The sequence below is a fragment of the Pyxicephalus adspersus genome, chromosome 1 (assembly GCF_032062135.1).
Source record: "Pyxicephalus adspersus chromosome 1, UCB_Pads_2.0, whole genome shotgun sequence".
Taxonomy (NCBI): Eukaryota; Metazoa; Chordata; class Amphibia; order Anura; family Pyxicephalidae; genus Pyxicephalus; species Pyxicephalus adspersus.
In genome coordinates, this window is record NC_092858.1 from 146,385,421 (window position 1) to 146,400,989 (window position 15,569).

A 15,569-nucleotide genomic window follows, 5' to 3' on the forward strand; every position below is an offset into this window, starting at 1 on the left:
TTGATCCTGATACAGAGATGTTTACCAAAGTTAACAGTTACTGAAGACCCAAGGCCTATTTATGGTGGGAAAAAAAAAGCTCTGTGCAAACCTCCCTTGATGGCTTCACTTTAAGAAACTGACTTCAGCAGCAGAATCAGACCCTGACTCTCTAATACCAGTGCCATCCCCTCCAACAAGTCCATCATCTTCTACCAAGATTGTGTAAGATTGTACTGCTGTTTAAACATTTACAGAAAGTAAATATTTACAGAAAGGTAAAAAATAAGTAAAAAAAATTGGACAAACATCTGTCCCAGTTGTATTTAATAATAAAAAAAAAAGTACCTGTTTAACTTACAAATTCATCTTAAGAACAGACCTACAGAACCATTCTTGTTCACACAAACACCAAAGTAACTACGGGTGGGTTAAAGTGGATCTAGATGATGTACGCTGTCATTGTTATCCTGGTTCTAAAACATACGGCTAGCGTAGCTGGTGCTTGGTTTCCCTGTCTGTAATACTTTTTGAATCGCTTGGAATTGTAACACAGTTATCTGCAGGCTGGTTCAGGTGCCTGATAAAATACTAAAAACCAAAATATCATCTGAAAGAAAGAATTAGTATTCTTTGGAATGAGTTCAGCTATGGAAACAAATATAGAGATAGGTTTTCTTTAGGTTAGGAAACTATCTAAGGTTTTCTTTAGGTTAGGAAAGTATCTAAAGTAATGATTTCCAGGTAATGCTGTTGAGGAGGAAACTTGGCAACAAAATTTATAGCAAGTGTTTTAAAATGTGATATTACATGAGGAGCTACATTCCTAATGTGGGTACACATTAAGCTATTTTTATTTTGAGGTTCCACACAGTTTTAACACCATGGGCTGCACCTAATCTATAATGAAGTATTATTGTAGAAAAAAATGATTTTTATTTTCTGTCTTTGTTTAGGTGGAAACGTTATTTAGTAATATCTGTACAATAAACTGCTATTTAACATATTTTTGTGCAAAGTTTTGTTTGCTTAGCACAGATTTGTGTCTATAAACTAAATCAATGCTTCATTTATTGGTATATTAAAAACAGCAATAAAAGGTTATTGTTTGAGTTTACATTTACAAATTTAACTGGTCCACGGCAAATGCCAGTACACATGCACTAATGGTCCTAATCACACCATGCAGCTTGTAAACTCAAGTTTTATAAGCGTTGTGTAGTTTTATAAGAGTTGTGTACACTAAAAGCTTTGAACAGCTTTTGTTAAGCCCTTGAAGTGATCATGTGCTTTGCCAATGCAGTTAATTTTATTTCCAACACTGGAAATAATTTTGAGGTTCTCCTTGTGACAGTGTACCCCATGGGTCAGCTCTGCCCCTCCAGGACCACCTACTAAATATTTAAAAGTATTACCTTGCAACCCTTATAGTTCCATCTATGCGATTGGTGAACTCCCTACCTTTGCCCCTTCTGGTTGAACCTCTCCATGTGGGAAGTCCCAGCACAGGATAGTAAATCCATAAGCTTAGGGAGCCCTAGTGCCAGAGCATTTGATCGATAGGACTTAAATAGTCCTTGCAGTGGTGGTGAGGAGCTAGGAACAGATCTTTCCCTTCTACTTCTTTCTGATTCTTTTTGTTCAGATTAGCTATTGTGGACCCTGCTTGTATATAATTGAAACTGTTTTTTTAATGCATAGACCAACAAGGTCCAGTCTATACACACTTTGGCTGTAGTGGGGAAACGTTGAACACAAATTTTAATGTGAGTGCCTGAATTTTAATTAGTAGGATTTCAGCAGCTTTCTGCATCAGTCACTAGGTACACCATATAAGTTCCGAAATATTGTCAATCCCAAACTTTGCACAGCACAATGGAATTTGGTGAATTCATATATACATTGAACATGAGCAATAAAACAATGAAACAACTGGTAGCATTTGGCATATTTGCCATATTTTAAGGTGTCTGTCAGTTAAAACATAATACAAGAGTTTGGCAAGACATACACAAAATTTATCTAATTGACATTAACAAACAGAAATACAATTTTTACTCTGTGTTTAAATTCACTTGTTGACAAAAAAATGAAGAAGGATTTGTTCTGCAGATATATGGCCATACCATCATAAAACATGGCCCTATGCTGCTTTAACAATAAAATATTACACGAGCATAAAATAATACCGACATAAGGATGCACTATTCAAACCATGCCCCTGAATTCACTGCTAAAATCTCTGAGCATTAAAAAATCCTTGCTGAGCTCAACACTGTGCGGTTAGGAAAGAAGACAAGAGGACTTTATAAAGTCTAAATTAGGGCTGTCATAATTCAGAGTGAGTGTAGTCAGTCCTTGAAGACTCGCTTGGTTTCATGAAGATGCCTTCCATTACTTTCCAGTAGTTGTGCTGACTTGCATATGTCATGCCGTGCACTTCTCTTTGCCCATTTATAGGACGCCCATATTGTTCCCCTGTGACAGACAGCAGTACATTGGTTGACACATGTTTGAACCTCACTTCTTCATCTCGCTGCCAGTATTCTCCATTGCAAACTACAGTCCAGTCATCTAGAATGTCTCCTTCCCCATCCTCTCCAAAAGCACTGACTTCCTGCAGAAAAGAATACACACGCTCAGCAAACTAAAAAACATGAAAAAACAGAAAAAAAGTCTAAGCCATGCCCAACAAAATTTGGTGCTCTGTCAGGTCCAATATTCCTAACCTCTGCTGGCCGAGTCTCACTTAGAAAAATATTTCCTCATGTGTGCCCAAACTAAAAATGGGGTTGCTGGGGAAGCAGAAACTCAGAAGGTTCTGAGCTTTCTATATTGTACTAGAAAATGTTTCTCCACATGGGATATCCCCCATGACTACTTGTCTTATTGACCTTCTTTTAAACTGCAAGTGAGAGAAAATAACCTCAGTGCTCCATAGAATGTAATGGTGCTTTGTTGGTCTTACTAAGAAGCATGAGGTAAGGTTTAAAAGGGAGCCAATGATTATCTACCTCATGAAAACATGAAAGGAAGTCAGAAATATTTGCTAAAATGTTTCCTCTAATAAAGGCTTCACTAAAAAAAAATACCTTTCCTTTGTTTGTACCAAATCTGACTACCCCTGATCCTCTGCTTTACTCTCCTGATTCTATCACCTCTGTGCAAGTAAAATTTTCTCTCTCCTTGGGATGTCTGTACCTTAACTGATTTATATAATCTACCATTTCTTTATGTCTTCCTAATGCTGCCCCCCAAACCTTTCGTCCTACTGTACTTTTGTGTTCTTGATCTTTCTTTGTGGCTCTGTCTTGCTTGAACAGTTCCGCTCCTCTCTCTTAAATTTATTGCTGAGATATTTTGGCATTCATTGCTGAGATATTTTGCATGTTAAAGGAAAGGGTCTAAATTATTCTAACGAGTTCATGATGCTCATGTCCTTACACGTAGATGGCATAACTCTTTCTTGCTCTTTTCTTTGGGTCTTGGTCATGGCTTTCTTGGAGCCCTTCTTGGGTGCTGGAGCAGACTTAGTAGGTTTAGGCATTCTGGAAGATTCTCTTCTCTCAGTGTAGAAGAAAAAGCCGTGACCAAGGCCCAGAAAAAGGACGGTAAGAATAGAAAGAAGAGCACGAAGGAGAATGATGCCATCTAGGTAAACAAAGGTGCTGAAGCAGGTCCACCCTGACACTGGCATCTCCTCCAAGGCCAGGAGCATCATGACTTTGTTCGTCAATTACAACTATGAGCTTATCGATGGGGAAGGTTCCCACCTAGCTCATTACAACAAGAGCTCCACCATCACCTCCCGAGAGATCCAGACCGTCGTCTGTCTATATTAATCTAAACTGCATTTAAAGCTTGCTCAGTTATATCACATATTACAACCATACATACCTTAATATAGCTTAATTAAAATTGACCTACATATGCTTCAGTTTTTTACACGTCTGACAACATTGAGACAATCAAATTATCAAGATTACATTGTGTGTATGGGAACTTTTACATCACATAAAGTCTTTTGTGACAATAAACCAAGAGAAGACAGACCATGTGTATAACGTCTAGAGACGTTTCCAGACATCTTCAGAAATTTACAATCCCCTATGAGAGATATAAAAATATTATACCCAATCAATTCCTTCAATCAGGACCAATGCAGCTTACCTGGTTTCCTGATAAAGGAGAGGTGAAGTGATGGCTGTGGAGGTTGCGCCCAGTATTGACATGTGTTAGACGGATAGCCTGTCCGCATTTTATTAGTGTTCCTCTTTCACACACGGTGGATGATTTCCCGCGGATTCTCCAGTAACTATTACCGTCATCTGCAGCAGTCACTCCAGTCACTGACTGCTGGCCACTGCCTGGAGGTAAATTATAATAGAGATTATCAAAATGAACACCAATAAATCACATTTTTTAGCCACCTATCATGCTAATTTCTTTCTTTGTGACGTAGGAAGAAGAACCAGGAAAAAGAGGCGAAGATGGAGCCAGCTGGCAGGCCGGTTTGGAGACGGATACTGGGACGACGCGGGACCCAATGGAAGAGACCTCCGGACCGATCAACTGCTGTTCGGGATTGAAGGTAAGTGTTTTTTTTTTCCAGCAAAGCCAATGAATGCCGAAGGCTATATGACCTGTGCTGGATACCAAAAAATGACTAATTCCATAAATTTACTATTAGAATTACAGTATATTTTCGGAAGTACACAGTAAGAATTTGTGTGCATGTGTTCATATGAGCAGCCCCTGAGTGCTTTTCCCTTACTATAAAAGCTTTGGACAGAACATTTTTGGTCATTACTACTTATTAAAGTGCATCTATATTTCCACTTGCAAAATTTCTGATTAGGCAGGACTTTATTGCAGAGGGTGACAGGCAAAATCCTTTCTGCAATAAAACACAATTACCTGCTGGGTTGCTGTCCTCTCATGCGCAACTAGGGTATGATGGTGTGATATGCGAAGTATCCCAGCATTACCTGGGGTTGCCAGGACTAACCGACCTACAGGTAGTCCCCAGGTTACATACGAGATAGGGACTGTAGTCATTCTTAAGTTGAATACGTATGTAAGTCGGAACAGGTACATTATTTTAATAAATGCAATTAGGACTGATGTTTGATTTAACATGTTATTAGGCAGCGTGGTGTCAGGGACTGTATAAAATCCTGACTGTTACACCTAAATTAATCACAAACAAAGCAAAAAAAATCTTTGTGGAGCCTAGACATTCATTACCTTGTGGAGCAAGCTGTGCTTTGATATGTAAAAAAGAAACAACTGCAGAGTTTGTCTTGATCATTAAAGAGTTACAAGAGGTTGCAGAAAGAGCTCACCCCCCTAAGATCACCCACAACCTGCAAGTTATGCAAACCACCCCTCCCCCTTTAGGCCTCCAACAGCAGGGAAGCCCTGTTTGTATCTAGGAGGCATCTGTATGTTGTCCTTAACCCGGGGAATACCTGTACGTCATCCTGGCCCGGCCAATTAGGACAGCCAAAGATAAGGAAACCCGTGGGAGAAGAAGATGGCAATGCCTGGAATGGAACAATGGTGAGCGTTTAAAAAAATTTCTGACCAAATAAATATGTTTATTTTATTGCATAAGGGATTTTGCCGGTCCCTTCATTATAGTAACTGCAGGGCCATTTAGTTCTGTTTTGATGATAATATAAATGATGAGTTTCCCTGTCACTAGTTGTGTCTGATTACAAAGCTTTTCCAAGCTTCCAGCATACCAGTGGTTTAGAATCATAAAGAGAGATATTCTAATCTCCTGAGCTATTCATCGACAACTTCCTGCTTATCAAGATGAACTTGGATTTCACTTCATGTTATTGACACAGTGACAACATCAGCATGGTGAAGCCTAGCAACTAATCCCAAGTGAAAAATAAACAGCAGAAAAAAAGAATGAATTGAACGAATAGATTTACACTGATGAGAAAAGAGGAAGCACGTTTTTGGGCGATTGTGATGCCTTAGGCAGAACACGGATATAACTAGCCGGGCTTAGTGGAGCACAGTAGACAGGGCTGCTGTCAATTAATATTATCCAGTATTTATATACCACCAACATATTATGCAGCGCTGTACAAAGTCCATAGTCATGTCACTAGCTGTCCCTTAAAGTGACTACCTCAGTCATTTGTCATTAGCACAGTCTAAGGTAAATTTTGGGGAAAGCCAATTAACCCAACTGCATGTTTTAGGAATGTGGGAGGAAACCCACATACTCCATGCAGATAGTGTCGCGGCTGAACCTGAGACCTAGCGCTGCAAAGGCCAGAGTGTCAATGGGCCATAATATTAAATTAATTGTATTATTATTAATAAACGTGATTTATATAGTGCTAACATATGCAACGCTGTACATTATATAGGGGTTGCAAATGACAGACAAATACAGACAGTGACACAGGAGAAGGAGAGGACCCTGGCCTGAAGAGCTTACAATCTAGGAGGTGGGGGAAGTAAAACACAATAGGAGGGGAGTTATGTAGCGGTGGGAAGTAGTGAAGGTTTCAAAAGACAGAAGAGGATGGGTATTACTTATTTTTAACCAAATCAAGTGTATTTAAACCCCAGAGTGGTTGGGGGTTAGAATTAGTAATGCATGTGAGATGATTCTTGTCTGGATATGAATGGTTGGGCTCATCTCGGGTCAGAATCTGACACAGTGTTCAAGCAATTTTTTTTTTTAATTTGGGTGGCAAGGAATTGTAGGCGAGTGGCGACCCCTGTGATGAGACCCAGTTTATAGGTAACCACCCAAAAACAGCCGGAGGATTACTGAAAAGTGACGGGTGCTCCACCTGGGTAAAAGGGGCCGGAGAGAACACTAACATGTACATCATTCCAACACCATTCATGGATCTGTCCTGACAGATGCACAAAACATTGTTTCCGGCAAAAAAAAAAAAAAAAAATTGCACATGTACACTGCCTGACCTAGATTAAAAGTAAAGACCACTGAAAATGTTTAGCCATCGTCATCATGAAAATTGAAGGAAACCATCCATAGGAGCAGTCACCAACCACTGGTCCGCAGCTCCGTCCCCCGTATGAACACAACCCGCCTACTTTCCCATCACAGGCCCAGACCTGCTTGCTACACACCCTGGGGGGGGGGTGAGTAGTGCAGGGCTGGACCAAACAAAAGTCGTACTGTACCCCCCAGAATTTAGCAAGCAGGTCTGAGCCTGCAATGGGAGACTGGACCGGTTCTGGCGTCATGACGTCACTCTGGGAGAAGTTTCTTCCCCTTTGGGTTACACACAGCCCCCTGCACATACGCGGTCTATATTCTGTGGATTTAGTGGACGGTGAGGTCCGAAAGGTTGGTGACCTTGGCTCTATTGGGGACATTGACAGCTATGCAATGATTACACTAAATGTAGTGAAATTTCCTACCACTTCCTGTTGGGTCTCTAGGACAGTAAGTGAAGGAAATCTCCAGAATGGGACACAGAGGGTCAAAAAATGAAATAAATAAAAGGGATGTAAAACGACCATTACTCCACATTAAAAATAAATCAGTTTCGGCTTTAGGTTTTCACCCAAATGTTAATTTTAAAGAGAGGACTCAAGCACAGAACAATAAAAACATTGCTATATGTATGTGTGCAGGCATTGAATGAATGCTGCTTATTCATTAGCACAGCACGCCATGTATGTACATTATATACCTGACATAGACAAGGCTAGGAATTGCTGAGTGACGTCACACCCCTGCCACGTCACAGCGTTCACCTTACCTGAGCCGTATCTGACGTCATGGGAGTGCAGGCGGACATTGTGTTTGGTATTGAGCAGCTTCAGCACCGATCCGCACGTCACCACAGACAGCTCTGAGGCGAAACTCTGCGGAAGTAACAAAGGAGTGATGAACAGCAGGAGAGAGCCCGCTCCTTCCTGCACCTTCACCATAGCTCTCGCCGGCCGGGACAGCACGGGAAACATAGACAGCTGACCCGGAAGTGCAGCGCCTGACCCATCATGCAATGGGAAACTGGATCCCATGTCGCCATCTTTACTATTGGCAAAACTACCCACTTTCTTTTATGTAGTCGCTACTAATATGCGTTTTGATATACATTTGGAATTATGTTTATTATACAAACAAAGATATATGCGAAGAATAAAATACATTATGCAAATGTTACAATATCAGCGAAAGTCTACAAAATGCCAACTACAATAGCACTGTAAGTCTCAGTCAACTGCAGTTTCATAACAGCTAGAAAGCTACAATCGACCTGTGCCTGTGTGTTCCTTTTTTTTACTCCGAAGGATTTGTTTACCACAAGATAGAGTAAGTTACGCAATTTTATGTAGAACGCATGCGCTCTAGAGCACCCACGGCACTTTTTAGTTGGTGAGCTTTTGCGCACGCGACTGTGCGCAGGCTGTGACCAAGCTAGTCGGGGAGGAGCGCGTGCGCAGTGTAGACGGAAGTGACCTCACGTTGGGGGTCTCAGACTTTTCCTCTCCGCTTGTCTCGTATCTGGAAGTGGGCCCTTCGTTTTCTTGGTGGCACCGGAGAGCCGAGTGAGGAGCAGCAAGGCACGGGAAGGAGGCGCCTGGCCGCTGAGGTGAGTTACTTTTCTCATGTACAGAGGCCGCTATTCCGGGCCTGGTATGCTGCTACTGCTTCCAGAGGCCTGGCCCAGGCTCAGATGATGCGGTAATAGAGAGCGGTGTCTATGTCGATGGTGAGGCCTGGACAAAGCTTCTATGCTCTGATGGTCATATATAAACCTGCTTTGTATGCAGAGCCAGCCAGGGAGTCCTTCATCTCTGCTCTGCTGCAAACTCACCCATGTGAGGGGGCTGGGGGCTCAGATTGTTCTGGAAGCTTCTCATCCCTGGGTTTTACTTTTATTACATCCACAATGAGAATCATCCATGTGTATGCAAGGCCTGAGCTGTAATTTAGCCCAATGTCCATGTGAAATACTCTGTATTATAGAGTAGAGAGTCAGGTGTTGTTTTATTGTCAGATTTTCCTGAATTTCCTATCCCAGAGACATACAGGAAGTGAGGAGATCACCCCATAATGTAATGGCCATGGAGACACTTATTCTGTGGATGTTCATAGAGATAATGGTCATCAGGACCGCTTGTGTGGGTAAAACATTGCAGCAAATGTCATTTAAAGCAACAGAAATGAATTGGCTGCTCCATATTGTGTATATTCCATATGTGCATGATATATATTTGGTTTATTTTATTTTTTTAGTAGCTCAGTGGCTAGCACTCTGGCCTTTGCAGCGCTGGGTCTCAAGTTTGAATATTGGCCAGGACACTATCTGCATGGAGTTTGCATGTTCTCTCCATGTTTGTGTGGGTTTCCATCGTGTATTTCGGTTTCCTCCAACATTCCAAAAACATGCAGTTTGGTAATTGGCTTCCCCCCAACATTGTCCTTAGACTGTGATAATGACATATGACTATGGTAGGGACATTAGGTCGTGAGTCCCTTTGAGGAACAGCTAGTGACATGACTAGGGACTTTGTACAGCGCTGTGTAATATGTCGGCTATATATATATATATTGCTAAAATTTTACGCATCACTGAAGAGGATTTGATAGTGACTTGACTGGATTTTGTACAACACAGCAAAATATTTTGGCTCCATATAAATACAAGATAATAATGACTGTTTTACCTACCAATGGATTGGTAAGTCTATCTATTTATTTCGCAAGCCTTGTACCAGGCCAGAGAAAATCTACTTGGAAATGTGTAAGGACCTGAACTTGACTTAGCCTCGACCTCTTGCAATTTCCTTTATAGTAGAACTTAGAGGGAGGAGCAGCGCAGGAAGCTATTGCTTTGATGTTGATCCTCATGTGCTTACAAGGAGCGTGTCCCTTTACATACCATATGCATGGGGTGCTGGATGAAACTACAGTTGTATAACTTGCCACAAATGAGAAATAAATAGATAGATTTGCCAACCCTTTGGTAGGTGAAACAATCATTATTATCTTATATTTATATAGTGCCAACATACTTTGCAGTGTTGTGCAAAATCCATGTCACTATTGAATCCTCTTTTTAATATTCAGCGCTGTATAATATATTATAATACAGTATTTATATATTGTCGACATATTACGCAGCACTGTACAAAGTCCATAGTCATGTCACTAGCTGTCCCTCAAAGGAGCTCACAAATCTAATGTCCCTACCATAGTCATACGTCTTTATTACAGTCTGAGGTCAATTGTGGGGGGAAGCCAATTAACCTAACTGCATGTTTTTGGGATGTGGGAGGATATTGGAGTAACCCACACAGACACAGGGAGAACCTGCAAACTCCATGCAGATAGTGTCCCGGCCCAAATTCTAATCTGGGACCCAGCGCTGCAAAGGCCAGAGTGCTAACCTCTGAGCCACCTTGCTACCCACAATACTTTTTATTAAAAAATATATTAATTGCCCCTCAAAGGAGCTCACAATCTAATGTCCCTATAACAGTCTAAGGTGTTTTGTGAGGAGATGGATAGTGAACCAGTTAAACTACTTCAGTATATTTTGAGGGATGAGGGAGGAAATGGGGCTCAGCTGAACCTGACACAAACATGGTGACAAACTCCTGGCTGAGATTTAAACCTGGGACCCCAGTGCTTCAGAGGCACGAGCACCACAGAGCCATCATGCCACATTTCTTCTGTGTGTTAAGTTTTTGCTTGAAGCTCAACTTAAAGTCACTTTTACTTTGTTGCTGTAATACACAGTAGGAAGGGAAGTGTTTTTTCTGCTTGATTTTTCTATTCTAACACCAATTATGTTTTCCAAAATGGCACAATTAACAAATCTTGGTAACAACAGCCATTTAGGAGAAGACAGACCAAACATATAATAATATTGTAATAAAAAACGATGCAAATGATGATACCAAACCTATTGTGTGTTTTATTCAGGTTTAACAAGAATATGTCCTTATTTCTTTATTCTATTTGGTAAAAGTACCTATTGAAATTTATTTACTTAGCACATACAAAATATTACATATCACGTCACCTGTCACCAAGGTTATTACTGTATAAAGTATATCAGTTCACACACTCACAAAATGTAAGTAATAAAGTAGTTGAACGAAAACAAATACTTTTCACTCTAATTTCAGATGGGCGGTGGAAGCAGACATGCTTTGGTGGTTCCCAGAGGTTGGCACTTTGCCAGCTGCTCAGGCACCATATCTGCTGCACTGGTTTTTAATGAATCTGTATTTTATGGTGGATGCTACTGAACTGCTCACTGTGACTCTCTTTCATTTCTATGAGTAGACAGACGTATGGCCCTACATATAATGCCACAACTGTGGATACCATCCAAGGATGCACCAAAACCTCCCAGCCCATTTGAACTTAGCCCGAGCCCCCTGCCAGCTGATAACTATCCAAAAATGAAAAAAGAAAATGTTTGCTTATCTAATTACATTAAAGATTGTTTGTTGCAAGAGATTTGTTACAAAAACACAGCATACCTATAAACCAGTCCAGGTGAGACTTGCATGTAAAGTAGGAGCTTTTCTTCTGTTACAGACAAGGAGCCATAAAAGTTACATACTTTACCAGATCTTATTGGTTATAGTCAAGATTTAAGAGTTCTATTTATAAAACAGTCCAACATTCACTCAAACATTCCCTGGTGGGATTCAATTGCTGCCATTGAAACACATGGGCCTGGTAGATTCCCGCCAAGGAATCTTTGTGGGGATGTCAGATTCTCTGTTTTATAAATGGAGTTCAAAGTGTCTGAGGGAAAACAAAATATGCAGTACATCTCTACAGAACGCTTTCCCTATTCCACAACCATGTAACATGGAAAAGGTTTTTCTGTAGGTTGGGGCTAGTTCTAAGGCAGGACTGACAATACAGCTGGGAATTGTGGTGCAGCAAAGGAAGCATTGTTGGCCACAAAGTTAGGAATTCACTGGATTTCTAGCAGGATCAGCACTTGTGCTAGGCATACACTCTTATTTTTTTCTTTTTTAGATTAGATCAGTTTTTCTTTATCTTTTTAACATCGAGAAACCCTTTTAAATAACTTTCAGATCATCGGACAACCCCTGCTTTTAGGTAATCAAGTCATACTATACTAGCAGTAGCAGTATTCCTATCAATTTTTTATATCAATTGGTGTAGGGTGATACAAATATTTATTAGCTGAAAAATGAATATTTTATCTAGTTGTATAGCTGGGTAGGATAATACACATCATGTACAAATGTATATAGATTAAAATACCACTCAGACACATAAAGCTTGGAAGTCACGGAATATTCTCAATTATTACCAGTAATATGCGTGGTCAGAACTCTCATAGTATTTATATCCATATATTATATATCTCAGCAGTCTGGATATTAAGGGAAGTATTATTGGCAAACCTTTGAGTGAGTAACCAGCTGGACCTACGTGGATCACACATCTGGGAATATCAATGGACTGTTCTGTATGTGTGAGGCACGGGCTGTCCACTCAAAGTATGCACAGTTTGCTGATTTTTACCTAAATTTTGTGCTTATTTTTACCTTACATTAATTTTGTAATAATATAAAAAACAAGCAGTGATCAATTTGTTGTCGTTGCCATAAAACACTACATAAGAACAGCATGAGCAGACGCATTGCACCTCTTACAATCTTTAGTTTCCTTAATTCTGTCTCTGGATGATGCTATACCTGTGTGTGGTCTGTGGTCCAGGGAGCAGTAGATGAAGCAAAGAGAATGTGGATGGCTGGTTTTTGCTGAGTATTAGTAGATGTGTTTTTTTTTTTATTAAAGACAATAGATAAATACTGATCCAATGCAATATATTTCTGGGGTTTTAATAATTTAGTGCTGCCTGACTAGTGAAAGCTGAGTTGTGGTCATGGTTTCCTGCCAAAAAGAGCTCTTTTGTTTCCATGATAACTGAGAAGTATATTTCCTATTGGTTAAGCTCTGCATAAACTTGTGAGGAGTTTATTTACACTTGGCTTTTTATTTGGTGTAATGCAATTCATGGGCAAACACTTGCAAAAAAGGAAATCTGACTGCTTAGGAGAGGTGCGACCAGTTTTATTGATTTTTGTATGGAGTTTCACATTCATATAAGGAAGGTTCCTAAACCAATTCTAAAAAATTGTTATATGCCTGGATGTAAAGGCTAGATGTATTGAATTTTGGATTCAGTACTTTGTGACACACCCATAACAACTTGTGTGGTAATTAAAAGAACACTGGGCTGTTTACACGTCCTGGGTTAGTGATTCAGATGATAATAAGGTCACACAACCATACAGCTATTGGATAAACAAATGGACTATTTAATTTTTGTGGGGCAGTGGCTCAGATGATAATAAGGTGTCACACAACAGAAACATGCATACAACTATTCCTTAAACAACTGGGTTGCTTGCTTATTAAGATGGTAATAAGGTCACACACCCCAAACAAGCAAACAGATATTTCTTAAACAAGCTGCTTGCTACGTACACATGTCAGAAGATTCTTGTCTCATAATTGCCTCAGGGCTGATATCGGACAAGAATCTGGTGTGTGTACAGCGCTCATCGTTCATGAATCCGTCCTGGTGGATCCACGAATGATGAACGATCGTAATCCCCTCTCCATCGAACAGAATGGTGCTGTATGTACAGAGCTCGTTCATGCATGGTTCAGACTTTTGTCATTAGTATCATGAAAGATCCTTTCCAACGAAAATGATTGCCTGTGTATACCCAGCCTTACTGTGGTGCGATAATTCAGAAAGAAAGAGAAGCAGGACACCAAGCAAACAGTATTTTTGAAATAACTTTCAGGTCTTATATGCACAGCTCACAGTATATCAGTGTGATGGTCAGTGGGAAAAAATGTCACGCTGGTAATAATTAAACTGACCTGAGAGGGCCAAATTGCTCGAGGAACCCTACTGTTCTACAGAAACCTGATAGAGAAACATTGCTTTAGAGACGGTCTTTTATCTGCTCCAAAATGTGTATTAGGAAGAGTAGCTTAAATTCTTCAGCCGATGTTTGTGCTTTTATTATGTTTATGTGTTTTTTTTATATTGCTAGATGGTTGTGCTCCTGTTGATTGTGAGTTTTGGTTTTGCTGTAAATTTGTCATTAGTTTGTCCTTTTATTGTAAATAAACAAGAAGAGAGACAGGATATAGAAACTAAATTCGCTTTAGAAAAGAGGAACAGAAACATGAAGTTCTATGTTGGTAGCTTAAATTTAGAAATTTGGCATGTTATATTACAGGTGAAGGCCAATTTACAAAAAAAACAAAACAAAAACTTTTTTATAGTTATGGGTTTTATCCTTGAGATTAGTTCCAATATTGACAAACAGCTGTCCTGTTTTATTTCTTCTTGCATAATTTATTGGAAATCCCAGTATTAGCATTGTTTTCTGTAGTCATCTTCCATTATTATGGTTTTATTTGAAATAAAAAAAATAGTTTAAACATAACATTCAAATGGACACAACTACTTTTGGGAGCACGACATGCCAGCTGCACAATATCCTAGCAATATCTTTCCTTTAACAATCATTACAATAACAAAGTAAAGCATATAGATCAATAGGTAAAGAAGGGAGTTAACAAATACAAGGGGCTGAGGGGTAACAAGCTGGTGACGGGCCGACCAGGGTCACCAATGGCAAGGTCTATATGGAGGAGCATCCTTCAGGATTATCAAGCAGTCCCGAGTAAAAAAAATATTGCATTATTTCTGGCTTCGCAGATAGATGACTTGGGACCAAGGCCAGGATAAGGTAGGTCAGGGGCCCACGTTAAGACAACCGTGACAAGGAGAACAGACAGACAACTAGCAGTATTTTTTTGTGTTTTATATGATTTGTCAAATCGGCAGTTGGCTTCAATATACATCCAGCCCTGGTTTAAACTACTGAACAGTGAAGTTGGACAGCTCTGGATTGGAGGAAGGAAATGCTTAGCTGTTCATTGCAGGGAGCATGCTGATGGCCAGAGAAAACAGAGTTAGAGGTTAGAGTCAGTTATCCATTTCCTTCTCCATAGTAGTTATGAAATATATTATTGTTAATGAACAGCAGCAGCAAAAATTAAAATCATAAACAGTATTTTCCTTAGAGAGTATTTTAACCACTTAAGTAGTAATCCCAAGTGTGACTCCGTGTGGTTTTTAGTTGCAAAAAGCGGTAATCCTGAGTCGCACTCGGGGTTACTTTCATCTAAAAGTAAACACACTTACCTTTCTCCGTCTCTGTCCCCCAGCATCCTGCTTGTCTCCCCAGGTCCTGGGGACACTTCTGCCTCCTCTGATCCCTAGCCGCTAACTGCAGAGCCGTGATCTATGTGGTTTCCCGTGACGTTGGTGTGGTTGGGAGTTAGAGGCGGGAAATTCTAAATCATTTTGTATTGGATTCAATACAAAATAGCTGTATTGAGTCCAATACAAAGTACCGTATTTTTCGGACTATAAGACGCTCCGGCCTATAAGACGCACCCAATTTTAAAGGAGAAAAACCTAGAAAAAAAAGATTCTGAACAAAATACTAAAAAATCACTCTGTGTCAATGTATCCCCTTCTGAT

General features: G+C 40.1%; 3 protein-coding genes across 4 annotated transcripts in view; 2 read left to right on the forward strand and 1 right to left on the reverse strand.

The window, feature by feature from the left end:
* Positions 1–1,915: 1,915 nt before the first annotated feature.
* SDF2 (stromal cell derived factor 2) lies at positions 1,916–8,025 on the reverse strand. The gene is made up of 3 exons (XM_072430227.1): positions 7,746–8,025; positions 4,150–4,346; positions 1,916–2,596 (listed from the first exon to the last, which is right to left on the reverse strand). Exons 1-3 carry the CDS (start codon positions 8,008–8,010, stop codon positions 2,309–2,311), a joined length of 750 nt encoding a protein of 249 aa, XP_072286328.1. The 5' UTR covers positions 8,011–8,025; the 3' UTR covers positions 1,916–2,308.
* On the forward strand, positions 2,956–3,841 carry LOC140321749 (histone H2B 1.1-like). Its single transcript, XM_072398537.1, is given in 3 exon segments — positions 2,956–2,960; positions 3,550–3,637; positions 3,639–3,841. Coding segments are annotated over 3 exon segments (276 nt in total). The 3' UTR covers positions 3,822–3,841.
* A 397-nt stretch (positions 8,026–8,422) lies between the features above and the next one.
* SUPT6H (SPT6 homolog, histone chaperone and transcription elongation factor) overlaps positions 8,423–15,569 on the forward strand; it is a 29,402-nt gene continuing 22,255 nt past the window's right edge. For both annotated transcript variants that reach the window (XM_072430204.1, XM_072430196.1), the window contains exon 1: positions 8,423–8,582. The gene's annotated coding sequence lies outside the window, so the exon portion shown is untranslated. The remainder of the gene's footprint in view (positions 8,583–15,569) is intronic.